Genomic DNA, 27106 nt, shown 5'->3' on the forward strand with positions numbered 1-27106 from the left:
CTCAGTTCAACCACTTAAATTATGTCATCAGGTGTCATGAAATAATAGTATATTCCGACAACCAATCATTGTCTACATACATTGAATCAACCTCAGCATATAAGCCAAATATAAAAATAATAATAAGGTGAGCACTAAAACATTCTAGGGTATCATCAATTGGTCAAAGTTTTAACATGTTTAATTAATTTGATATTTTTAGAAGCATGCTTTGCATTTTTCTCTCACCAATAGTTTCCAAAGACCCACTCATGATCTCAACTATTGTTATGAGTATTTGGGGCCTCCAAATAAATAAGTAGAATGTTCAAGAAACATGCAGCAAGCTAGCCTGGCTCTACAAGGACTTAAAACAAGTCCAAATTCAATTAAGCTACCATTCGTGTGGATATTGCCAATGCCACCCATGTACCCACCCATAAAGCCTTCAAAACTTTTTGATTGTTTGACTATTGGGAGATTAATTCCCAACTTATTTGGTTATTGGTGTTTTTTATGTAATTTGTTTGAAACTGTACCTATTTTTTTATCTTGTCTCTCAATATGATTTGAATTGAGTCAATATTAACCATATGAACCAGACTAACCTAATAATGTATATTCTTAGATTTTAAATTTTACTTAATATCACAAAATTAACTTGGTGCATGGGATATGGTGACCGATGACCCGATGAATTTAGTTTAAACTAATTATATCTAATTTTAGTTATCAGTGTTTTTTTTATATATTTTTTTGAAATTGTGTCTGATGTTATTTGTCTTACCTCTCAGTATAATTCAAGTCAATATCCACCTCCCAAATCAAACAAACCTGACAATGTGTATTATTAGATTTTAAAACTTTTTAGTATCACAAAATCGGCTTGGCCGATCCAATGATTTTTTGTTTAAATTATGTTCGATTTTTGTTATTTTGTATTTTTTGGTACAATATATCTAAAACATGTGTCCTTTTTTTTTCGTCTTGCCTCTCAGTATAATTTGAGTCGAATAAAAGTCCACCACCTGAATCAACCATACCAAACAATGTATTTTTTTAGATTTTAAATCTTACTAAATATCACAAAATCGGCTTAATTTAGTGCATGAAATATAGTGAACGACCCGATAAATTTAGTTTAAATTATGACACCGATGTAAATTTTTAGTCTAACTTAAACTATATAAAACTGTTTTATAGGGTGAAGAATGTCCAAGTTTTATAAACTCTAGCTGTGCTCTATTTCTAGCTAATGAGAGATTTGAGTATTTTCTGATATGAACTTAAAAAAATTGACCTAAGATTATTATTATTATTATTATATAAGTTGAAGATCTTCCTTTCTGATCGAGTTTTGAGCATTGTGGTCCAAAGAGAGCAGAGTGTAAGACACTTCTAGATGACAGCATTGTTCCATTAGGCTCATTGATAAATAATGCTTTCAAAATATTTACAAGAGCCATTTAAAACAAATGTATGATTATACGATAAATAAGAATAGTATAGCAATAAATTTACTTGCTTTCCCCATTCTAGACAGCCAAAACGATGTGGAAAAGAAGAAAAGCAAAAGAGAAAAAAAGGGTTATTAATATATAGCAAATTAAATTCTCAAAAGTAAAGATGTAGCCAATAATAAAGTGAATAAACCATTACATAGAGGAATGGACCTACCACTTTGTCAATGGTTGTGAACTTAACATTAAAAAGGGTGCAATAGCCTTTATTGGCAGGTATGTTTTGTTTCTTATTTGCCTTTAAAATCTTCAATCATGAGTAAAGAATATTGTTTTGTGCTCGACAAAATCATTTTAAGGCTACTATAAATTAAAAAAAAAAAAAAAATCGTTTTAAGGCTAGCAACAATTATAATGGAGGAAAACTACTTTGAAGTGCAAGTTTTGGGTTCATATGAACCTTCCCCAAATACCTTGTAAAGTGTGAGAGTGGAACATAATGCGATTTATTTTTTGATGTTAAATAAAGAGGGTTTATTTCCTTTAATCATGGAGATGAGCTTCAATATGTATGAACTATAATTAAATTGATTTGAGAAATATACTATGGTGGAGGAAAATAAATATGCGCTTGTACTTGTTATTGCTATGCTTTACTGTTTTTTCTTGGTTCAATTGCTATAATTGACCATATTCATTATTAGAGATATGCTTGACCATATATTCATTATTAGAGATGTTGATTATTGCTTGTATTAATCTATTACGGTTTGTTTATTTGTTGCACATGATACTATAGAGACGAGATATGATATAAAGTTATATAAGAATATAGAATAGATATGATACAATAATTATCTTTATATATTTGATGCACACGTAACTACATTGTTTTATTATATTATATTTTTGATATTCATTTCATAATGACATGATATAATATATAATATAAAAAATTAAATAATTAATAAAAAAATTTAAAAAATTATATCCCTACTAAATAAACAATTTTAATTTAAAAGAATCGCGACTAATTAAATAATTATATTATATATGTTAGATAAACTAAAATAAAAATATGATATATATTATATATAAATAACACAACTACCCTTACAAGACAATTATATTTAAGATTAAAAATTTAAATTCATATTTTTGTAATTTTTAATAATAATTTTTAAATACATATTCTATACCAATTGGTTTTTAGCTTTTTAGATGATATAAATTAAAAGATTGTCATTGTAATAAAAACATACATATTTTAAAAATTAATTATAAATATTTTATTTTTAATTTAACATCAATTTTTTTACTTATGTTTATATTTTATTAGATTTTAATTTTTTATATTTTAAAGAGATAAATCAATAAATTATTTTTTATCTTATTATGCTGGTATCTAACTTAAGAAAAGTATATGACGAAACTAAAAAAAACATAATATAATAAATTTCACGATTAATTTATTATATCATATTATCGTATTAGATATTAAAACAAAATATGATAAAGTTATCTTATCAAGCTCCGAGAGTTCCTTAATGTCTATTGGAGACTAAATTCCACACTACCACTTGTTATCCTTGATAACAAAATTCTTGGATCCTAAACCATAATGGAACAAGTTTGTGAACCTTAAACTAACATCATTCGAGGAGGACCAAGAGGTGAAATAAACAAACATAATTTGGTGTCAAATATATGATTGGTGTCAAATATATTAATATATTGTTTGTTGGGTTTTAATTTTTAATAATATTTTATTGGTTTAATTTAATTTTTTTTCTTACTATTTCTATATATTTTAAACACAATCGATCATTATTATTTTGTAATATTACTTTTTAATGTATTATATGTTATATTTTATTTCAAACTTATTCATTTATCAGTATTTTTCTAATATTTGTATTAGTAAATTTATTTTATAATCGTAAATTAGATCAATTAAAAAGTAGTACAATCTAAATCTCATTTGATTGGACGGGATCAAATTTTTTTAAGGAGTCATCAAATTAACCACAATGGTTTTAATCACTGTATGGAATAAATTTTTGTCTCAAATTTTCAGCTCGAACCCCGTTGTTATACTTGAGGAGAATAATAGGGTTTCTATAGCTCAACATGTTTGTATTATTGTTCAGTTTTGCTTGTTTTCTTTTGGGCTTCAACTCATTTGCTTGCAAAAAATATTACTTATCTCCCATCATTAAACCAAACATAGTTTTTATTTAAAATTCACCGTGTCCTCTCTGTTAATTAAACAAACCTTAGGCCTGTCAAAGTAAGGAGAAATAAAATGAATCAAACAAAAAAAGTTCATTCCACCGACTTTACTATTATGACAAATTGACAATGACATGAGTAGTCAAATTTATTATATTTTGGATTGAATTATCATTCTTTTATATTTTGATAATGGATTGTTAATACTTCATGGACTTTCTATAGTTAAAGTATGAAATTGGAGAGACGGATAGTTTAGTATAAGATTGCTACTGAGAATTATACTATGAGATTCAATATAGTCTCTACATAAAATAAAAGCAACTTCTACTCCTTGAAAAAATATATTGGAATGACTTAATCTTTATTTGAACCATCATAAAAAATTAATTTTGAAAGTGGTAATTTAGTCCTTAACTAATGTATTTTTTTAATCCAGCTTATTATAATTGATTTACACATATGTATTATTATTATTTTGACATGTTCATATTCATATGCATTATTTTAAATGAAATATTGGTTCATACATTTGCATATAAGATTATGTTTATGGGGCATAAACTCATTCTGAAATGAGTTATTATTATTGTCAAGTATATATATTACTTAATCAAATGAATGAAGCATGATATTTAGAGTTATTGGTCGAAAAATAATTGTGATTAATTGAAATTGTTTAGCAATTTTGTTGTTGTTGTTGTATGGAACAAATTATTTTTTTTAAATATTGTCATAATTAATCTCATTCTTTCATTTTAAATATTTTAAAGACCTAATTTTCTATTACTGATGGTGGTTCAAATAGGGTACGGTCCAAATTATCCGAGTTTACTAGATTAAACTCTCATGAATTAAAAGTTTTTTTAATTTTTTTTTTTAAAACTAAATCGAGCTTCACAAAATTTTACCGGAATTAAAGTTTATATTCACTCAATTTTAACTCTAAATTTAATTTTCAGAACGATAATCCAAAATGCACGCACATCAACTTATGCTTTTTGGCGGCAGCCTTTTGTTTCTTTTTTCCCTTTTTCCCTTTTTCCATGTATCAAATGTCAATAACTATTTGAAATTTTTTTTTGAACTTACAAGAAATCTAAGATATTATTTTTATATTTAATTCTTTTTTTAGTATATTTTATATTTAATTCTTTAACATGTTTTCTTATGATATTTGTTGCTATTTTTTATTTTTTAAATCTGTCGACCAGAAACATGTTGTACTCTTGATTTATGTAAAAAAAAAATATTTCACATTTTTTTTCAAAAAGTTTGAATCTCATTATTATTTCTCAAAATAATAAAAACAATGAAACTATATCATCTAATTATTCCTCGTTAGTAATTTTAAATGCAACTGTTTTTATTAAATACATACTACTGTTTTATTTTTAGTAAATATTTACTGTTCTTTTATAAAGAGTATTTACTAATTCGTTAAGCAAAATATATATACTGTTTTTATAAAATAAACTAAATTTAATAAGAAAAGGCAATAAAATGAAGAAAATGATATTATTATTATAACACTTGGAAGTAAAAATTATTCAATGAAAAGCAAAATTGAAATGTTAGAACAAGTTTTGGCAGCAAGAAAATCATAATTAATCAGCAGTTAAAGCGTAATTAGCCACAATGCTAATTGCAAAAATAATTAAAAAGCGAAGCTTGAAACATAAACATGAATTTTATATTGGCAAGTAGCAAATTACACACATAAAAAAGTGTGTTCAAAATTGTCGTTTGTTAAACAAATGGTTATATGGATGTATATGCATGAGTCCCTTCATTCATTACCTATAGCTACACCACTAGTATATTAAGACATGCATCTATGGTCCCATACCTTGGCATGATGCGACATTCTAAACATTTAATATTTATTGTGACTCACTGTTCTATAATACGTATGTAATTTTAAATTATCATCATTTTTTGCTTTTGCTTTTTCGATGTACGTATGTAACTTAACCATATATAATATTTGGTTCAAAATTCAAAGTATGCACCGCACTTTGTTTTTTATATTAAATCTAAATTTATAAATGTTTATGAGGGAAACTTATAAAATGACACCACTTTTAATATTAATATGTTTGGTAAATAATTGAAAGTTCCAAGGAATATTTGTAATTTTTTTTTTGTAAAAGAAGTGTTGAAAAGATGTGGAAAAATACGTTCTACAGTGGTTTAAGGTACTTGAAAATATAAGATTAGTCTTTTAATTTTTATTTATATTAAATTAGTCTTTTCTATATGTAAAAATTAAATTATTTTTAATCCTAATTTTATTTTAATTATTTTAGTTAGATATGTTTAAAATTATTGTATATATGAAATTTGTTATCAAACATATTAAGAATAACATAATAAAATTTTATGACGTAGCTTAAGATAATTTCACTTTTAATTTTAAGAATCATAAAATGTATCTTATTCTAATTCTTCCTTTTTTTTAATTATATTTTTAATAGTAGATTGAGAGTAATGTATGGTCTTATGATTATTGTAATCAAATCCTTTTAAAAATTATATAAATTTATTACAAAAAATTTGAGGATTTAAGATTTCAATTTTATTGATTTAAAAATAGGATCAACAATGTAAATATTTATAAATATAAAAAAGAAACTTGACTCTAAAAGAAAGATAAATAAATGACTAACTTGATATATATAAAAAAATAAATAACTTATATATTATTTTTGTATAACTTTAAGGAATATGAAATATATTTTGCTAAATGATGTGGGGGTGAGAAGTTATGGTTGACTATCTTTTATTCTTATGGAAATATAAGATTCTCATTATTTAAAATCAGAATAAATATCATGATATATATGAATAAATTCTTTTTTATTTTAATTTTGTTGAAAATATAATAAATACCACATAAATCCACTTTCATACAATTAAGATATCTTAAATTCAAATTTAAAAAGTGAGACCAACATAATAATATAATAATATCAACATTTATCAATTGAATTATAACTTAATACCATATATCATGAAATTCAATAGTAGAAATAAGAAATACCTTAACATAATTTAATAAAACTTGAAACAAACATGGAATGTAAGATTCCCAAAGTCACGATATTAGAATAAGTTTATAGTCCATGAAACAAACAGTACAAGAATGTACAATTTAAATCTAATTAAACTTACAGATATAAAAAGACACAAATAATTATTAAAGATGTGAATTTTGACTTTAATAGATTTGTCTTTGAGGTTGAGCTGAAAGTTTTTTAAGTGGGTTTCGTTTCTCTTTATATTTTCTCAAATCCTTAATTTTTATTTAGATTGGTTAATTTTAAAATGTATTTTATAAGTTTATTAATTGAAGTTAATTTCATCTATCATTATATACATATTTGTATTCAATTGATATAAATTCAATAAAAAAAACATATATTTTAAAATACAACTCTTCAACATAAAAAGACAATAAAACCCAATAATTTACTTTCTAAAAACATTGTTAACTATCATTTAAATTTCAAGTGACATTTAACCACTAATTTATTATGAATTCAATATAAATTGTCTATATATACCTTATACTCTTTACTTACAAACACACAATACTTTTAAATAATAATAATAATGTTATTATTATTTCTTAAACATTAAAATTTATGTTAAATTATTATTTTATGGAAACAGATATATATGAAAGGACCAAGTGGTTGAATTCCATGCCCTCCTTCGTCTTTTTCTTTAAAATAACCACCCTTCGACTTGTTTTGTGTCATTTATATATCAAAAGTGTTTGCAATTGAGATGACCTCTATTTTTGTCCTTTTTCAAAATTTTCCTTCGATGATTTTTCCTTCATCAGCAAGTTGTGCTGTATTATTGAAGTCAATGATATATTTGATCATATAAATGACCCCATTAATTTTGTTTCCAACACCAACCATGAAACGAAAACTAAGAGTTATTGATAAGACGAATTATAATTTATATAAAAAAATGGAACATTACGCAGTTTAATTACTAACTTCTCAACAAGATGAGGCTATACCTCGGAAGAAACCTCTATAACACACACATGTGCTGTCAAACTTTACAAAAGCACATGGACACATATATATACCATATTTTTTTATTTAGTTTTTATTTAAAAAAAAAAAGTTGTTGACATTTGGAATAATTTTATGCTCGCACAAATAAAAAAAAATGCTTTATAATATAGAAAGAAAAAACAATGTTTTAAATATGGCTGGGAATGGAGGTTGAGAAAAAATCAATGTTTTTAACTTTGGCTGTATTAAAAAAAAAATTATAGCAATTTTCAATAACCAATCATACTAAAATCTTGTACGTGTTTATTACAAAAAAAAAAATGTTGTACGTGTTTATTACAAAAAAAAATGTTGTACGTGTTAGATTATAAATTATTGCACAAGCATTCCTCAAGAGGACGCAAGCACTGATCCATCTACTGTGCTAAATTGGTTGAAAGTAGTGGATCTAAATTTATTTATTTTTACTGAAAAACGATTTTTATTCTTTCAAAATCTGATAAAATATAAAAACATTGTAATACTATGCTGTTTTTTTAGGAAGTGGTACTTGTTTTATTGGACATGTTATTCAACATTTAATCATTTAATATCACATTACTTTTTCATATTTAATTATTATTGAATAAATTTGATTTTGAATTATTTTTATCTTACGACGTCGACACATATCTTCGAAAAAGTATTAAAAAAAATTACTATACAATTAAAATTGAATAACATATATAGTCAACTAAATAAGTTGCTATATACTCAACGAGGCCTATGGAGATTTAATTCGCACCTGTTTTCGATGGCTTTCGAATTTTTAGAAGATGACGAATTGACGATTAAGATAACGTTGCAAATCTTTTTGTTTTTAAAAAAAAAAAGTAAACTGATGTTGACAAATCGTTTTACATCATTTTATTTTAAACAATATCTTGGGTTAGGTTGGGACAACATTGTAAGTTACATGAACCATTTTATATATAAGTTCATGTTGTTTGGCTCTGTAGTCAAACAAATTAATTTTGTAATATCGATTCGGTTAAAAGTGACTTAAATATCTATAAAAAAAGTGACTTAAATAACTAAAACAAAAGTGACTTAAATATAAAATAAATGTTAGTTTATTTGTATATTTATCATTTTTAATTTTATTGGTATTAAATTTATGTTATTTTTTATATATTATATCAAAAAATGAATTAATATTATTTTCAGTCAAAATAAATATGTTTGGAAATATTTACATAAAAGAGGATTAAATAATAAGTTTGAGTGTAAAATTCATATTTAAAATAAAAAACTACAAATTTTATATTTTAAAATCAAATTTATTGACAAAATCAATTTCCGTTATTAGATATATAATAGTTGGTTAGTTAATTAAATTAGTTAATTAATTATACAAATTAGTTAGTTATTTTAAGTTAGTTAATTGTTTATCTAATTGATTATATAAGTCTGTGTAACTTTTGATGTAAATATCGATTCTCTCAATTATCAATATCATTTATTTTATTTTTATCAATTTATCTTTTATCAATTATATAAATTAAGAATTGTAATATGATATCATAATATAATTATTTTGCTATTTTTTTTCTCAAAAATTTTTTTAAAAAATATTCATCAAAACTTCCTTGAATTATTTCTACTCTTCTATTTTTCTTGAATCTTGAAGTTTCCTATCAAAATTCTAAATTTTTTGTTTTTGTTGTTTTGGTTGATCTATATCTTGAAGACATTCATGTTTATCTTGCAATTCTAGTCCCAACACAGATAAACGTGAAACATCAACCATCAACGGATGCAAAAATAAAAATAAAAATCTAATTAATCATGTAAATTTTAATCATTCTCAACAATAAAGACAAAGGATAATTAATTAATATTATTTGGAAAACATGAAATTCAGTGACAACAAAAATATCAAAACTAGACAGAAGGCCAGGAGAAGAAAAAGTTTATTGTGATTGGATTCAAGAAGCTCATAAAGAAGTAGTAAATACATTATACAAGACGAAGAAAATTTTCGTCAACAATTACTCATGATTAGAACTTGCAGTTAGCTGGTTTAAAAAATATATATTTTGGATGAAGGATCCAAAAAAATCAAGTACAAAGATCCTAATAAAAAAAAGGATTCCAAACAAAGAAGAATTCCCTAAAAATAAATCTTGATATTTTTCTTCAAAAACAAAATGCTTTTATTCATATTTTAAATCGTACACATATCAGTTTTTATTTATAATATGACTAGTCAAACACAAAATTTATAGAAAGTTTCGGCCAATAAATTTTTTAATATTTATTTCTTGATATTTTTCAAACTCAAAATGTATTAAACACGTCATAGCTTAAAAAATATATTAAATATATCTTAATTAATTAATTAGTTATTTTACGCAAGTAAGATGTTTATCTAATTAACTATATAAATATATATATATATATATATATATATATATATATAACTCTTAATATAAATAATAATTATTTCAATTATAAATATCATTCAATTTATTTTTTTTATCAATGATTTAAATTAAAAATTGTAATACCCATCAATATCACATAAAATATAAAAAATCAATTTTATATATTTAGAATCACTTTTGTCCTTTCTTACCATGAAACTTCACGCACACGTTTTTTATTTTAAAACAACCAACACAAATAATTAATCAGCAAGTAATTAACACAAATCTAACCTTCTTTATAATGACACATATTTTCCATGAAAGAATGTAAAAGAAATGTTGTATACATAAAATTGATTTTAATGAAGTATTTATGAGTATATTTAGTTTTGCATATGGAATACATTTTAATTTAAAGTTGGGAATTGGGATTTTGATTTTTTTTTTTTTTATTTCAAATTTATATTTTAATTAGCTCACACTTACATGGATAAATATAGATGGGAGATCAAATTACTTGAGTTGAGTTATTCTTCTTGATAACTAAATAAAAAGATATTAAATTTTATAAATTCAAGAGTTAAATCACTAGATTAACTCTACAAATTTTCATAAAATTTTAAAATTATTTACTACTTAATTAAATAAATTTAAAGAACAAACAATAATTCTTTTAAAAAATATAAATAAATACCGATAATAAGATTAATTATTATAAATTTTATAATTATATATACCAAACAAATTAATGGTAAATTAATACTAAACCATCTATTGTTATTTAACGGTAAATTAATGTTCCTTTCACACTAGCGTTAAAAAAATCATTTTTAATATAAACAACTCATATATACCAAATTTTTTTAAATAAATTAATTGGTTCGAAAATAATATTTTTAAAGTTAATTTGTTGCTTTGAGAAAGTTGAACTGATAAAGAAATTATATATTTAATTTCTTTTTATAATAAAATTAACAACTAATTATTAATAATAATTTTTTTAAAAAAAAATACACTTTTCTTTATAGAAAGATCCCACATAATTCAGTGGGTCCGATTATTGGTGATGCTGACTTTTTGGCATAAAAAAAAAGGTGTGCTGTTGTTGACGATGAAGGTAGAAGGACATGAAATATTACTTATATATGATTGTATTTACATTTTCCAAGCCAGTGTGATTATACAGTATTATATACTTCCACATCAAATCTACCTTCATTTGATTTACTTTTTTAAGCTTATAAATACTCTTCAAACACATTACCATTGTTGTTATTAGGAACCCCTTGAGAAGGTCACAAGCATCACTTTGCTTCTACAGCTGGCATTTTACACAACATTGAATCTCTTATTCTCACATATGTCTTTGAACCCAACTTGCACTATTCATGCTAATCACACCCCCTTGTTAAATTTAATACCACATTCTTCTATCCTCCTTCCTCAATTTGCTTGTGATTAACCTTGATTAGTTACAAACAGGAAGAAAAAATCATGTAAATTATACTTTTTTGTGTTTTGATTGGAAGTGTTTATTAGTCCTAAAGGGACTTTTCTGTAACTTTCTGCTGAAAAAACAGAAGGTACTCAGAATCTGATATTGATTCCTCCCTAAACCTTTTTTGGTGGGAAAAGGAAAGAAAAAAAAAGAAACTATGGAAGAAACATTTGTACCTTTTGAAGGAATCAAGAATGATCTAAGAGGAAGGTTAATGTGCTACAAGCAAGATTGGACAAGTGGAATCAAAGCAGGCTTAAGGTATATTCTTAAATTATTTACTATAGTTTTTTTATTAGTACTATATAATTTTGGATTTAATTTATATGTATTGACAATGTAATTTTTTTTACTGTCGATATTTTAAACAGTATTTTTATATTATCTAATTTAAAAAGTCATATAAATAATAGTTTGTGATTGATCGGCAATGTAAAAAATTTAAATAATTAGAGCATCAAACTTAATCTCTATAATTTTTTCCATTTCATAGCAAATTATATACTGTATAGTTATTAGTGCTAATATTTAGATTATAATTTTCTTTTGACCAATTGATATATAACTATCATCGATTTTGATTTCTTTTTACAGGATTTTGGCCCCCACAACATACATATTTTTTGCTTCTGCAATACCTGTTATTTCATTTGGTGAACAATTAGAGCGAAATACTGGTACAAAATATTATTAAATTCGGTATTTTTCTTTTTCTTTGGGATCGGTGGTATAAAATAAAATGAAATAGTTTAATTCCATTTCATTCCATCCTATACCACCAATCCAGACGTAGGAAATAGGAAATAATTGAATGTGTGTTTGTTGTTTTGCAATTTGCAGAGGGTGTTCTAACAGCTGTTCAAACCTTGGCAGCCACTTCAATATGTGGCGTTATACACTCAATAATTGGTGGTCAACCTTTATTGATTTTAGGAGTGGCAGAACCTACTGTTATCATGTACACATTCATGTTCAATTTTGCAAAAGAAAGACCTGAGTTGGGAAGGAATCTGTTTTTAGGATGGACTGGATGGTAAATAAGTTATTCTTTTTATTTTTGTTTTAAACTTTAGCATAAATGCTTATCGTATAAGTTATTTCTATAACAAAAAATAAAATAAAGTTATATTATTTTCGTATAAACTTTAAGTTGTTTTCATAAGCTATTCTGAAGACATTATGAAAATAAGCTGAAAACAACTTATGAACATGTCATAAGTTGTTACTATAAACTCTGTCAAACAGTCTCACAAGTGATTATGCCATTAGTTAAGCTCAATTAACCCAATCGAAATTCCTTCATGTTTTTAGACCCTGATACAATTATGTTCTAGTGCTTCTGTCATTATATGCGGCTTATCATTTTTTATTTTATTTTATATAATGTAGGGTATGCGTCTGGACTGCATTGATATTATTCTTACTAGCCATCTTAGGAGCATGTTCCATCATCAACCGGTTTACCCGAATCGCTGGAGAGTTGTTTGGTATGCTCATTGCAATGCTTTTCATGCAGCAAGCTATAAAAGTAAGACAATTATCAAATTTTACCTTGGTCATTTATCCTATCTATTTGTCTGTCTGTCTGTCTATCAGCAAAGGTGTAACTTAATGCAAATTGACATGATATAAAAACATTATTTAATACCAAATATTATCGTCATTGTTCAGGGACTCGTGGATGAGTTTCGCATACCGAACAGAGAAGATAAAAAATTAGTTGAGTTTTTACCTTCATGGAGGTTTGCTAATGGGATGTTTGCTTTAGTCCTTTCATTTGGTCTTCTCCTCACTGCATTAAAAAGCAGAAAGGCTAGATCATGGCGTTATGGTAGCGGTAAGTGTTACATAAATGTTGCTATTATGTTTTAGTCACACTATATATTGTATGACTATTTACTCTCATAATTTGGTTTTTTAAGAAAATAATTTGTTTAACTACAGGTTGGCTTCGCAGCCTTACAGCTGACTATGGTGTGCCGCTTATGGTCTTAGTTTGGACAGGTGTGTCCTACATACCGACCTCAAGTGTTCCAGAAGGTATCCCAAGGCGTCTCTTTAGTCCGAACCCGTGGTCGCCCGGTGCCTATGATAATTGGACTGTTGTTAAGGCATGTAACCTACAAATTCTCTACTTGTTGTCCATTGTAACATTTTTTATTAACAACATGGCTTGTGAACAAAAATTATAATTTTATTGATTTGTTCATAACAGGATATGGTTAATGTTCCTGTTGTCTTCATAATTGGAGCATTTATACCAGCAACTATGATTGCAGTGCTTTACTACTTTGATCACAGTGTGGCTTCTCAGCTTGCACAACAGAAAGAGTTCAATTTGAGAAAGCCTTCTTCTTACCATTATGATTTGCTCCTTTTGGGTTTTTTGGTATGACAATTCATTATATCCATTATTCCTGGCTTATTGAACTTCAACTTCCTTAATTTTTTTTCCTAGTTCTAATGGTAAATTTCATGTTTCTTGATGCTAGACTTTATTGTGTGGCCTTATTGGAATTCCTCCTGCAAATGGAGTCATACCGCAGTCTCCGATGCATACAAAGAGTCTCGCAACTCTTAAACATCAGGTAAGAATGTGAAACTACCACTCACACTTAATTTCCGACAAATGCGTATCATCTTGTCAATTCCTTCCTAATTAATTTACAATTCTTAGTAATGTGAATATGTCAATGGTGGTACAGTTGCTTCGTAACAGATTGGTGATAACCGCGCGAAACAGTATGAGTAAGAATGCTAGTTTAGGACAGTTATATGGTAATATGCAAGAAGTATACCATCAAATGCAGACACCTCTTATTTACCAGGACCCTTCTGTAAAAGTAAGTTTATGCTCTAAGCTTTTTCTATTTTTGTTTCCTTACCGTGATTTACAATTAAACGTAGTTGCTATTCAATAGCAACAATTTGTAACTAACATAGATTCTTTCGACGAATTTCTCCCCGGGCAGGCACAAGGACTAAAAGAATTAAAAGAATCAACCATTCAAGCAGCTACAAGTATGGGAAATGTCGACGCCCCAGTAGATGAGACTATATTTGATGTTGAGAAAGAAATAGATGATTTGCTTCCTGTTGAAGTGAAGGAACAACGAGTCAGTAACCTGCTTCAAGCAGTAATGGTGGGAGGATGTGTTGCAGCCATGCCTATTCTCAAGAAAATACCAACTTCAGTACTTTGGGGTTACTTTGCTTTCATGGCTATTGAAAGTTTACCTGGAAACCAGTTTTGGGAAAGGATCCTGTTACTCTTCACTGCACCAAGCAGAAGATACAAGTAAATAAACATTCTATGTCTTTCATCGATCTAATATATACTTTATCCATTCCAAAATATGTGTAGTTTAACATATAATTTTTTTCTTCAATTCTACACCTAAATTAATTAATGTTGTCCGCATAACTTTCAAGTTATTATATTTTACTATACATTGACGACTATTATTAATGAGTAATAGTTAATAAGGATAATTTTATAAAATTGCAATATTTTTTAGTCATTTATTGTCTTTCGTAATCTGTGTGAAAAAGTTTAGGACAACGCTTATTTTGGAACAAAGGGAGTATGTTTTTAATCTTATATCTATATGCTTATAATGATGAACAAATTTCCTTTTGATGTTGCAGGGTGCTTGAAGATTACCATGCTACTTTTGTAGAAACAGTTCCTTTCAAGACAATAGCAACATTCACAATTTTCCAAACCATTTATCTACTTATATGTTTTGGACTAACTTGGGTACCTATTGCTGGGGTCATGTTTCCTTTGATGATCATGCTCTTAATTCCATTAAGACAATACTTTCTCCCCAAATTTTTCAAAGGTGCACACCTTCAAGACTTGGATGCTGCAGCTTATGAAGAGCAAACTGCTCTGCCATTCAACCTTGCATCAGTAAGATTTCTTGTCCAACAAGCTTAATAATAATATTGAAATAATAATCCAATTTTCAGTCAGTATGTTATGTATATCAGAATTGCTATTTCTCACAAAATTATTACTCACTAAAAACCATCAATTAGTCGGCACACATAACTGAAAAGTCAAACCAATTACAGCTAGTTTTTGTGATATAATGTTTTCTGACATTTAACATTTTTCTATGTATATTTTTGTGGTTACACTTAATTAAAAAAACTCAAGCCTCATATTGAAAAGAGATAAAATCTGAAAAATAATTTATAACGAGTGACATCCATCACTATATAAGCTGATTTTGTAAGGATGAATTAGTTAAACTATAAAAGTCTAATACACTACTTATTTGGTGTATGTTGTCTTAATAGCAATCAGAGTTCGGAACTGGTGCTTCCCATATCGGAGAAGGTGAGATATTTGATGAAGTTATCACTAGAAGCCGTGGCGAATTTAGGCATACTAACAGTCCTAAGATCAATAGCTCGACTCCAACACCGAGAAATGATCCTAAAAGTCGTATGAGCCCGCGCCTTTCTTTCAATTCTCGTGTGGGTGAGTTCTCAACAGAGCAAAGTCCTCGATCAGGCGTAAGAGGCATCAATAGTCCAATGGCTAGAGAAATGAGATTGCCAACTAAGGGAATAAGTCCTCTCAAACCTGATTCTAAAAAACAACAGGACAACAAATAATTAATGTTAGAATGATGTAGGAGGCTTATTTGTTGCTTCATTTTCACTTTAGTTTTTGTTTCTTTGATTTTGTTTGGCTCATTGTTGTAACTTGTAAAGTGTTTTGATTACCTATATACAACAGGTGTATGTAATGTAACCAAAGTGTGGGGCTTCCTATGTCAATTGTATCCTTTAATGTTACTATATTTGTGCAAATGTATATCATCATCACGGTTTGTTTCAAATTTCAATAAAATGATGACTAGTTTGAGTCTTGTAATACTTTGGAATATCATTTTGGATGACTTAATATAACAATTGTATGGTTCATACTTCATAGGATATCCAATATAAGAATTTCTTATGAAGAATCTCCTTTCATTGAATATCCATTGATGTCAAATATAAGAAGAATTCTTGTAATTCAAAATAGCAAAAATATATTTTGCATTCTTGTAAGTTAAATAAAAATAATAGATTAATTTTATATATATTATTTTTTATTATGTTATTCATTTATCATTTTTTTATTTGTCAAATTAGTCCTTTATATTTGTAAATATTTACACATTTGAACCTAATTTGAAGTCAACTAAGTTGAAACCTAAAATTCTCAATTTTTTCAATAAACTAATGTATTTTTTAAGGGATTTTGATTGCAATAACCATAACAATATAAACCATCAATCAACTTTTAGAAAAAAATAAACGAAAGAGAATTCAAGTGAGAGATATTTTATGGTTCTTGAAATTAAACGCAAAATTCTCTTAACCAATTAATGAAATCACATGAAAATTTACAAGGTTATTCTAGATATGTTGACTAACAAAATTTATAATAATTGTTTTAAAAGCTATAGCTAAAGATTATTGAAACAAAATTATAACTAAAAATAGTTCAACGATAATACTTTTACACATATAAAACACTAACTTGATACCCAAAAAAGATAAAGGACTAAATGATATTTTCATTTAACTTAAAGGACTACCAAATGTATTTTGTCTTTAAAATATAAATAAGACTTAAAAATGCAATTAGTCGTTGTAAAATATAAGAAAGTTGATTTTAGTTCTTGCAAAGTAAAACTTTTTGTTTAAGTCTTTATAAAATGCAGACGTTTTTTGTTTTAGTCTCTAATGTCTAACACCATTAGTTTTTTTAAAGGTTGAATAATTAATGATTTTAAATTTAAATATACAAGTAGTCTCTGTAAAATACAAGAAATCTGACTTTACTCTCTACAAAATAAATAAATAAAATCGTTTTAATCCCTGTAAAATAAAAGAAATTTAGTTTTATTTTTTGCGAAAAATTTATGTTGTACTTTTTTTCTCTTTAATTAAATCAACTAATAGTAAGACAAAACCAATCAATGAAAATATATGTTTTACACCATACATTTATTAGTTAAAATAAGTTTCCTTACAAACCAAAAATGGCACCAAAAAGTTGCACAATTACAAAATATAAATAAGACCATATTCTTTGCACTTAAAGTGACACTAAAATATTGCATAAATTTCACCAAAATATAAGATTATGCATTGTTAAGAGTTGTTTCTTGTGAAAAACAAGTGATGCATGTTGCTTTATAAATAAACAACTTGATTATGAAAGAAGAACATCATAACTAAATGTATTTTGCTCCAAACATAGGCTAAAATCAAAACTCTAATTTCATCTCTTTTCTTATGAACAAATTGAAGTTGGAAAAGTATAGTTCTTAAATTATCATTAATTGATATATTAAATATTAGATGTGCAACTATAACAAGGATTAGGGTGAATTAAAACTAAAGCTTAATGTCGATACGCACTTTAGAGTAATTGCACAATCATGTTATTTATCTTTACTCTATTTGTTGTTGCATCTTCGTCCATACAAAGTTATGCAATAAAATTAATATAATCTCCTTATCTATGACATTTACAACAAAAGCATGTGACTAATTTATCAATTGCTTATTGGCGTGTAAATGATAACATTAGGGGTAACCTTTTTAGTGATAGTGTCGTGGAAGATTCACCTCTTATCAATGGTCAAAATCATGGTCATAATTACAGCATGAAAGCAAGACAGCACTTGGCTACGACTACGAATTCATTGAAAAGAGCCTTTCAAAAGAGAGGGAAAAAAGTATTTAGCTTAATTTATTTCCCACCGCATAACCACATAAAAAAGAAGAGGTGGCTCCCACTACCATTCTCAATGTTTGGTTTGACACTAAGTTAACAAAATCAAAGTGAATTATTTAATTTTTCAACCGTTACACTTTATATAGGTTTTACAAAATCATGTTATTATAGTAATTTTGCCAAATTCATTATCTATTCAAATATATATGAATAAAGTGATTGAGTGAGCAAACATTAATAATGTTGCACAAACTTTATTAATATTATCAAGAGTTGTGTCGCAGTTCATATAACCTTAATTGTGATTTAGATTGCAATTATCTTTATTTATAGTTGGTTTGTTACGAGTTTTAAATTTTTGATATTAATATTTAATAATTTAAAAATTATTTATTATTAGAGAATAAAAAAAACAAAATTTTGCATTTGTTTATCGTAGTGATTTTTTTTAATAATTATAAAAAAATATTTTCTTAGAAACTATCAAGGTTCGATTTGTTACAATTTTTCATTAAAGAATCATTTTTTTTTTAAAAGTTAACAACTTTTCACTTATTTATTATATTTAAAACATATAAAAATATTCTAAAAACTATCCAATGAGAAGCTTCTTTTCCTTTTTTAAAGGATAAGAATCCAAAAAAAAATTACAACAGATTATTATTTAATTTCAAAATTTCATGATAATAATTATAAAATTATTTGAAAGAGATACAATGAAAATGACTTTAATAAATCACTTGAAAAAATAAAAGATCCAAATAAATAAATAAATAATAACTAATTAAAGTATATATTAAATAAAAAATAAATAATTTAAATTATATTTAAATTATTATCAAATATTAAACTCATTTAAAAAAACCTGTATAAAATCGACCCTAAAAATTGTTTCAATTTAAAATTATTTAAAATAAAAAACTTTAATATAATAAATTATTTTTAAAATCACGATGTTGTGTAATATTTTTTATTTTTAAAGAGATAATAAATTTTACTATAATTATTTTGAATTAAAATTTAAGTATAGTATTGCGTAATATTTTAGTAATGCTTGTGGTGGAGTACATTAATTAATTCATTGATTTTGCTTAAAAAGCTTATATCGCTGTCTAATTATTCCAAGATCTCTGTCGTTTTGAGTAACAAAAAAAAAAAACATAAAGATCAAAAGTGATAACGTTACATTACATCAAATATGATAAACGACAAAAAAGTTGGTTTACATCATCTAGTAGTATGAGGAATTGAACCAAAATAAGTTATACTCAAGAATTGACACATTAGTTGACCATATCATCACTACAAATGTAAAGTTTTCAACCATCATTTGAAAATAACATTATCAACATTATTGGCCACACAAGGTTCGCACTTGTGCAAACCTTTTTCAATTTGTTGCTTATATGAACAAAATAGCATTGAACCATTGACACGTGTTGTATAATTCAATTACAAAATGTAATAATTGTATGCTCACACACACAACAAATCAAACTCGTGATGTAGATTAAAGCAATAAAGGATGATTTATAGTCACAAAATGGAAATTACTTATTGAAGCACTAGAGGTGAAAAAATTACTTATTCTACTAGTACGTGATTAAGACAGAGTTGTGACGTTATCTTGTTATTATATGCTATGGCCTATGGCTACACATTGTAGAGTGGTGGGAAGAAAATGCAATAAGCTAGCTAGCTAGATTCCTTATGTTTCCCTTTAATCTATCGATTTTCATGTCACCAATCTGCTACCAAGTTTTTCTATCTTCTTTCTTTTTTTAATTAATTTCACGTGCCATATTTTATGTTTGGTGGAAAAGTGCTCAGAATTTATCCTTGGTTAATTATTATAAATAAAAAATACATCAAATCTTAGTATTAAAAGTAAATTATTTTTGATTTGTTTGATGATAGTATTGTTAGTATATTTATATTTTAATAAAAAGTATTTAATGAAGTCAGTTGGAAGTTTGACATTTAAATGAATAATTTAATAAATTTGGATTATATTTTGTATAAAATTTAAAAATTTAATTACACTTAATTAATTTAATTTCTATTTTGAAAAGTTAAAAAATTGAATTTCGATGATGCTGAATTTCTTTTTATACAAATTTATTCATTAAACCAATTCGAAATATAATTGGCAGCAAAATTCTCCTTAAATAAATAATAATATTGAATTTGAGTTTATTGAAATTTGAGAAAAGTCAAATTCTACTTTGCTGAAATATATTTCTATTTATAAAATGTCATATTTGGAGTTAGCTGAAAGTAATAAAAAAAGTAACTGGGTAGATTTTTTATTTATTATAAATGAAAAATAATTCAGATAATACATGGTGTTTATGGGGTGTAGGAGTATAATTTAAAGGGTACGAGATAAATTTTGCTGGATCAATTTGCTTGCTGCTCTATCAATGAGCAGGCCAACATCGTGGGCTTCCATAGCCCTACCCATTTAATTTGTATAGGCCCGTTGTGCTCATTGCAAATCCTGATTTTTAATCATCTTTGAGTAAGCACCTATTTTGGACCCAAAAAAGGTAAACATATATTTTGGATCCAAATAAAATTAGCATTTATTTGTACAACACATGGTTTAGCATCCATACACAAGAAAAAATGTTAGGCACATATATTAGTTATACACCATATATATTTTAATGGAGGCTTTTTGTAGAGTGGACAAACAAACTAATTAATTCACTTTAAAATCAGGACTTTGTCTAAAAAAATGAGACTTGATACAAAATTTATAATAAAAAAACACTTAATGTTATAGAAAATACCAATTTTTCTTAATCAGTTTTATAATCAATCATTTCTAAAAAAATAATAAAGCAATTATAATATTTTACTTTCAATAGAATGATCAATCCATTCAATTAATATTTTACGCAAAACTACATCAGAGATTCTTTAACATCCTTTAAAGTTTTAATCGTGTTTTTTTTATCTTTTCAATGTCAAATTAATCCTTTTTATATGTCAAAGTAATCATCTATCTTAACAAACGTCAACAATTTTGAACTAAATTTCAATTTTCATCTTTGCATGTTACCACAAGTTTATCATTTCAAAAAGGTTAATTATATCTCTAATTTATTAAAATAACATTTTAATTACATCATAATAATTGTTACAATATTTAATCCATCAAAATTAATATAATTTAATGATGATTTAGAGAGAGATATATACACCTCCCAACTTGAGAGATATTAACATTAGTTAAGTCAGTTATTTTGGTTAAAAGTTAGTTGTGGAACTGAACAAACTTCACATCTATCGACCTATTGCGCCTAGAACTAGAGCTGGCGTGCATAAAGGCCATCATCCTCAGAGTTTCATTTGAGACTTTAGACAAAAATAAATTTATTTAACAATATAAGACAGAATGAAATGATAGTTCTTCCCACCATATAAAAATGCCAATGTTTATAAACTGTATAGTAAAGTTGTCTATCTTTTTTTGGCACACTCTCTTGTTTTACTTTTTCTCTTGGAGCATGATAATGCAAAAATAAAGTTGTATTCGTTTGGTATTTTTAGATGTTATTCATAAGAAAATAAGATAAGCATCAAAGTATTATATACTATAATAAACTTTGAATTGGGAAAAGAGATGTTGTAGGCAAAATGGCCAAGATTCTTTTCTCACTTTGGAGTTTGGATAAATTTTCATGCGAATCCATCATTCAGTAGCTACTTATAGCCCTCACCTTTTTCTAAAGCAGAAATAAGTATAACAAACTATTAGATAAAAATTCCATGAATCCAGTTGAACATTAATTGTGTTCGCATTATTTTATCTATTTGCATTTGTGCAAATACCGATAATAACTTTTGAGAAAAGAAAAAAGGTGTGTTTAGCCACTTCACTTCACTTCACAGTGACTTTTTGTGCCATGATCAGCGTGGCCACTGGCAATACATGAAATCAAAACTGAAAAGCCCATTTTGTCTCGAGAACCAACACTATTATTTATGGCTACAAATCCTCTTCAAATCACTCACATTATACTATCATCTTCTTCTCCATACTCTTTCTAAACTCTTATTTTTATATAACTATTTCACATAAATTAAAAAACAAATAAATAAAATCGATAATAATACTTTTATTAAAGTATATTTATCAACTATTGGTTTATATATAATTATTATAATATATATATATATATATATATATATAATTGTGAGATTATTTGAAAAATTTATAAAAAAAACTTTGATATTTTCTTAAACTATTTGAACATATTTTCGTAAGATATTCAAAATCGCTTATAAAAACAATTTATAATTTATGTGAAAATAATTTAAACTTTACTTTATCTTTGTTATAGAAATAATTTATATATAAATAATTAACTACATACTTATATAATAAATAATTTATAAAATTGTTTATCCGAACATATGTTTGCTAAAATAAATTACTATGTATTGTACTTTATAGTCCATTTTCTATTGTATTTGAAATGGAAATGGATTCTAACTACAAGAGATTGTGCATATAGACCATCCATTTTCAAACCTTTATAAATCACATGGCACATAGGTTATATTTAAGGGAGGAGCATAAAAAACACAACTCCTCATCAATCACAACATAAGATTCAAAATCGAATGCTACATTCTTTAACAACTCCTAATAATCATATATACATCATACATGAACACCTATGAAACACAATAATAATAATTTGAGAAAATAAAAATAATTGTGAATAATCACAGGCATTATTTTGTGAGTATCCGATACGTCTTCAATATGAAGTGATTTTGCAACATAGAACTTTTGTTTAAATTAAAGAATCTAAAGAGTCAACAATGATCTATGTCATAGTCTAACAAGGATTGAGGAGTTCCCACTAGCAAACAAGAGACAGGTGGAATAGTTAGTGTCTCCAAATCTCCATAAGCATTCCAACAAAAAGGATCATATACTATATCACCTTGAGATGGAAGAAGCTCAATATCTGATAGTGTTATGTTGGTGCAAGGGACAGAGTCGCTACATGCAAAATGCATAGGAGGGCTTCTTATATCATAAGTTCCCTTAATGTCTGTGTAAAGAATGTTTGATACAAATACTGCTGAGGTTTTGTTGGTGCAATGTTCTTTAGTGAGGCAATAGAATTGGTCAATTATGATTGGATTTCTTACACTAATCATATTAATATTATTGAATGTCACCCCTGATACCGATCCTGATCCACCTTGCCATGTCTTGATTCTAACTCCATTATCTGACATTTTTATGATCGAGTCTCGAACTGTAATGTTTGATACACATGCTTTTGAATTGTGATTTCCTAAACTACCAATGCTGAATAATGATAAACAATTGTTAGACATGTGATCAATGTATATAAATATTCATGTACTTTTCACTATAGTTCTAAATTGCAGTCTCTAGTCATAATATTAAGGCTTTAGACTACATCAAATTGATTGTATTTTACTATAATGTAAAGGTTTAAAGCGTAACTGCAATCGCGATTGGAGATGCAATTTAAAATTTAATAACTATAGTTTATGTGTCAAAATTTGTCAAATAATATTGGTTACCTAATTCCATGACTAGGTCCACATGTAATGTTTTTTATATCAACATCATAGCACCCAGATCCGATGGACACACAATCATCACCTATAAAAGATAAACCAGCCATGTACTTAATATTAATGCTTTTGATGCAATAAATGAGGATAGTTTAAAATATATATATACCAAACTAACCATTGGAAATCACAGAATTATATATTTTCACGTCATTGGCATTTTCTAAGTGAATTCCATCCGTGTTGGGGCTTAGTTTTGGAGCTGTAATATAAATTGATTCTATATAGACTTTTTTGCAGTCATCAAATCTGAAATTAAATTGAGGGCTGTTCTTCACTTTAAGACCTTGCACAGTCAAGTTTGAACACATAAAAAACCTTATGGCCTGCATAATGTACAGTTTATTATAATGTAATTTCATGAGTGGAAGATGTACATAGAAAAAATTAATTAAGGCCTTGAAAACTTACAATTGGGCTATCACAAGGTCCTAATGCTGTCACATTTGATCCCTGTGGCATTTAATGTTAAGATCAGAGGCGGTTTGAAGCATCAAAATTGTCAAACCATCATTACCTTATAATTCTAAATCATCACTACCTTGTGAGGCTTGCAAGGAAGGTCCCACCATTTTTGTCCCCTCCCATCTATTAAACCACTTCCTTCTAGTGACATTCCATTGATTCTGTAAAATACCAGCCATTGGCGCCTACTGTTGTTCTTTGGCCAAGATTCAGGTCCATCAGGTGGCATAACAGTCCCATCCACCTTAATCATACCATCAAAGTCCACCGGTTAATTAGCTATATCCTTAAAGCTTCTAAAAAAGGACTCGAATCCTCTGCAGACTGCAGTCGTAGAAACTATTATATTTAGAAAGAGAATGTTCTCTTTCTAAATATAATGGTTTCTACAACTGTAACACCATACTGCAGCATCAGATGATTTCTTCAGTTGTGCAGTCAGTTCAACCAACTCTCAACAATTGGATCATGGATATCCAATAGTCGAGATTTTGTTGGACAGATTGCATAGGCGTAAAAAATCTGAGTTGGACCTATAAGTTGAAAGAGGAAGTATAAATTTTTATTACCTTGAATACTAAGTCACCTTGACAAGGACCGGTGAAAATAATAGATTGAACAATGAACGAGAAACCTTGCGGAACAAGAATAACATTATCTTCTAATTGACTTTGACAAGCAGTATCCCATGCCATCTTAAATGATTCAGTATCATCTTTTTTTCCATCTCCAATGGCACCAAATGATCTTACATCAAAAATGCCAGAGGCATTATTGTAGTAAGGCGCAGGTGGTTGTGGTGAGGTTCCATATGATTTATGAGAATGTGAGTGGCTATGTTTTTTATGTGAATGATGATGCCTAGCTTGGACTAAAAAAATTAAAATAAAGAAAAATAAACAGAATGCTTGTGGTAAAATATGAGAATGCTTCATTCTCAACAGTTTTTTAGCAGTGATAGAGAAAAATACAAATACACTACCAACAACTAGGTAAAAGGAATAAATATATAGTCACTAATAATTAACTAACTAAATGCATTATGCAACCTTAGTTCCAAGAATAAATGGTAGTACTATAAGCACTATAACAACACAAGTTGCAAGTTGCAACAAATTTTAACTGAGTTTGGCTCTTGAAGTGAAAGCCGAATCAAAAGTGGAAGTTACTATATATTAATAAGGTATAGTGGAATTTCTGCTAAAGTTTCATCTTCATGTTGTATATTTTTTTAATGGCTTTTGGTATAGGAAAAGACAAATATACATCATGAGTGTTTGAGCTTTCTCTAATTTAGATAGGTAAATGTGGAGTGTTCTGAAAAAAGTAAAACAGAATAACGAGAAATTAATCAGATTAGTGGGCATTTGACAGTTGAAAATTAGCTTAATTACCATGTTCTTCAAATATATATATATATATATATATATATATATATCTTGTGCAACTTGCTTGTAGTTCTGTCATTATGATGGCATGAAAATTAAACAATGCTTGAAACACTTTCTTTTCAGCACATTCTTTATTGGACGGTGAAATTCACATGAATTTTATTTCTTATTATGGCCTCATAAAAGTCTCATGTAACATAAAAAAAAATAAAAAATTCTTAGTACAAGGAGTACTAAGAAATAGAAACACAAGAGTTTGTTACAAGAAAACACAACCAAAAATCAACTACAACTTTGTAATCTTTTGCTTCATCCACAATTGTTAAATAACAAATTACATACATCTTTTTATCACGTTAGTTTTTGTAATCAAATGTTTCTCAAAACTTACTTCTAGCTCTTTGCCAATAAATCCTTTCACCATAATAAATTTTAACTTGCTACAAACAAAATCAAATATGTCTCGTTTCTCTCATATTTGCCAAGAATTCTACGTCTCGTTCACTCATGTTTGTTCATTTCTTTTTTACTTTTTACTCTATCTTCTGATAGCATAAAATTAAGTAAAATATTTGGGGATGAGCAACCTTCAATAATTACTCCAAAAACTTTTTCCTAGAATGGCTGTGGCTCGGATCAATTTTTATAGAAAAAGTAGTTAGCATGTAGTTTTGGTTTGGGTTATTTACTTAAATAAAATATGATCTATACTGATTAAGAATCTTAAACTGTTTGGATTAGTTTCTTAAAAGAATATCTATACTGACTAAGAATCTCACACGGAAAATCGATTCACTCAATTTTTTTTAACACATAAATAACAGTTCATTTGATGCAAGAAAATCTTACACGGAAAATTTATAATATCATAATAATAAGAATGGGAGAAATAATAATAATAACTTAATGATTTGAAACATCTCCTACTAGTTCAGTGGGGTAGTGGTGATCAAGTATATCACATCAATAAACAACGGTTCATGTTAAGGTGAGTGAACAATCTGATCCTACAAAGTAATAATCATCCTGAAGCTGCTTTTCTTCTACATGCAGGAACAAAAATAATAAATTGAAAGTTGGAGGGGTTTTAGGTAGGTGGGGTGTGAGAACAAATCAACAAAAAGAAAATAATAAATAATAATTACCTATTAACCACTTGAAATTGATTAGATACACTTTTACAGGTAGAAAAAAGTACTTAATAATAATATTAACTACACAAGGCTGCTTCTTCATGATGAACCAAACAAA

At 26.8% G+C, this 27106-nt stretch overlaps 2 protein-coding genes and 1 long non-coding RNA gene across 3 annotated transcripts; 1 reads left to right on the forward strand and 2 right to left on the reverse strand.

Annotated features, from left to right (window-relative positions):
• Positions 1 to 11627: 11627 nt before the first annotated feature.
• LOC101509386 (probable boron transporter 2) lies at positions 11628 to 16507 on the forward strand. Its single transcript, XM_004494396.4, has 12 exons — positions 11628 to 11875; positions 12209 to 12291; positions 12455 to 12647; positions 13004 to 13142; positions 13286 to 13451; positions 13559 to 13725; positions 13830 to 14003; positions 14107 to 14202; positions 14320 to 14457; positions 14587 to 14912; positions 15263 to 15530; positions 15923 to 16507. The coding sequence occupies exons 1-12, from the start codon at positions 11772 to 11774 to the stop codon at positions 16241 to 16243; spliced, it is 2175 nt and encodes a 724-aa protein (XP_004494453.1). The 5' UTR covers positions 11628 to 11771; the 3' UTR covers positions 16244 to 16507.
• A 6383-nt stretch (positions 16508 to 22890) lies between these two features.
• Positions 22891 to 25502, reverse strand: LOC101509709 (polygalacturonase At1g48100). Its single transcript, XM_004494397.4, has 6 exons — positions 25034 to 25502; positions 24541 to 24708; positions 24411 to 24452; positions 24118 to 24325; positions 23946 to 24027; positions 22891 to 23703 (listed from the first exon to the last, which is right to left on the reverse strand). Exons 1-6 carry the CDS (start codon positions 25397 to 25399, stop codon positions 23199 to 23201), a joined length of 1371 nt encoding a protein of 456 aa, XP_004494454.1. The 5' UTR covers positions 25400 to 25502; the 3' UTR covers positions 22891 to 23198.
• Positions 25503 to 26745: 1243 nt separating this feature from the next.
• On the reverse strand, positions 26746 to 27105 carry LOC140919546 (uncharacterized). The gene is made up of 2 exons (XR_012162203.1): positions 27001 to 27105; positions 26746 to 26898 (listed from the first exon to the last, which is right to left on the reverse strand). It is a non-coding gene; the product is annotated as an uncharacterized lncRNA (long non-coding RNA).
• Between the last annotated feature and the right edge of the window lies 1 nt (position 27106).

This window comes from Cicer arietinum, chromosome 3 (assembly GCF_000331145.2).
Source record: "Cicer arietinum cultivar CDC Frontier isolate Library 1 chromosome 3, Cicar.CDCFrontier_v2.0, whole genome shotgun sequence".
Lineage (NCBI taxonomy): Eukaryota > Viridiplantae > Streptophyta > Magnoliopsida > Fabales > Fabaceae > Cicer > Cicer arietinum.

Bases quoted from the DNA above. Each gene is read 5' to 3' on its own strand.
- LOC101509709 (XM_004494397.4), bottom strand. From the start codon at position 25,399: ATGAAGCATTCTCATATTTTACCACAAGCATTCTGTTTATTTTTCTTT. The intron at 24,028-24,117 runs GTTAGTTTGGTA...TATCTTTTATAG, and splicing joins TAATTCTGTGATTTCCAATG to GTGATGATTGTGTGTCCATC. The intron at 23,704-23,945 runs GTAACCAATATT...ATCATTATTCAG, and splicing joins GGACCTAGTCATGGAATTAG to CATTGGTAGTTTAGGAAATC.
- LOC101509386 (XM_004494396.4), top strand. From the start codon at position 11,772: ATGGAAGAAACATTTGTACCTTTTGAAGGAATCAAGAATGATCTAAGA. The intron at 13,452-13,558 runs GTAAGTGTTACA...GTTTAACTACAG, and splicing joins ATCATGGCGTTATGGTAGCG to GTTGGCTTCGCAGCCTTACA. The intron at 14,913-15,262 runs GTAAATAAACAT...TTGATGTTGCAG, and splicing joins GCACCAAGCAGAAGATACAA to GGTGCTTGAAGATTACCATG.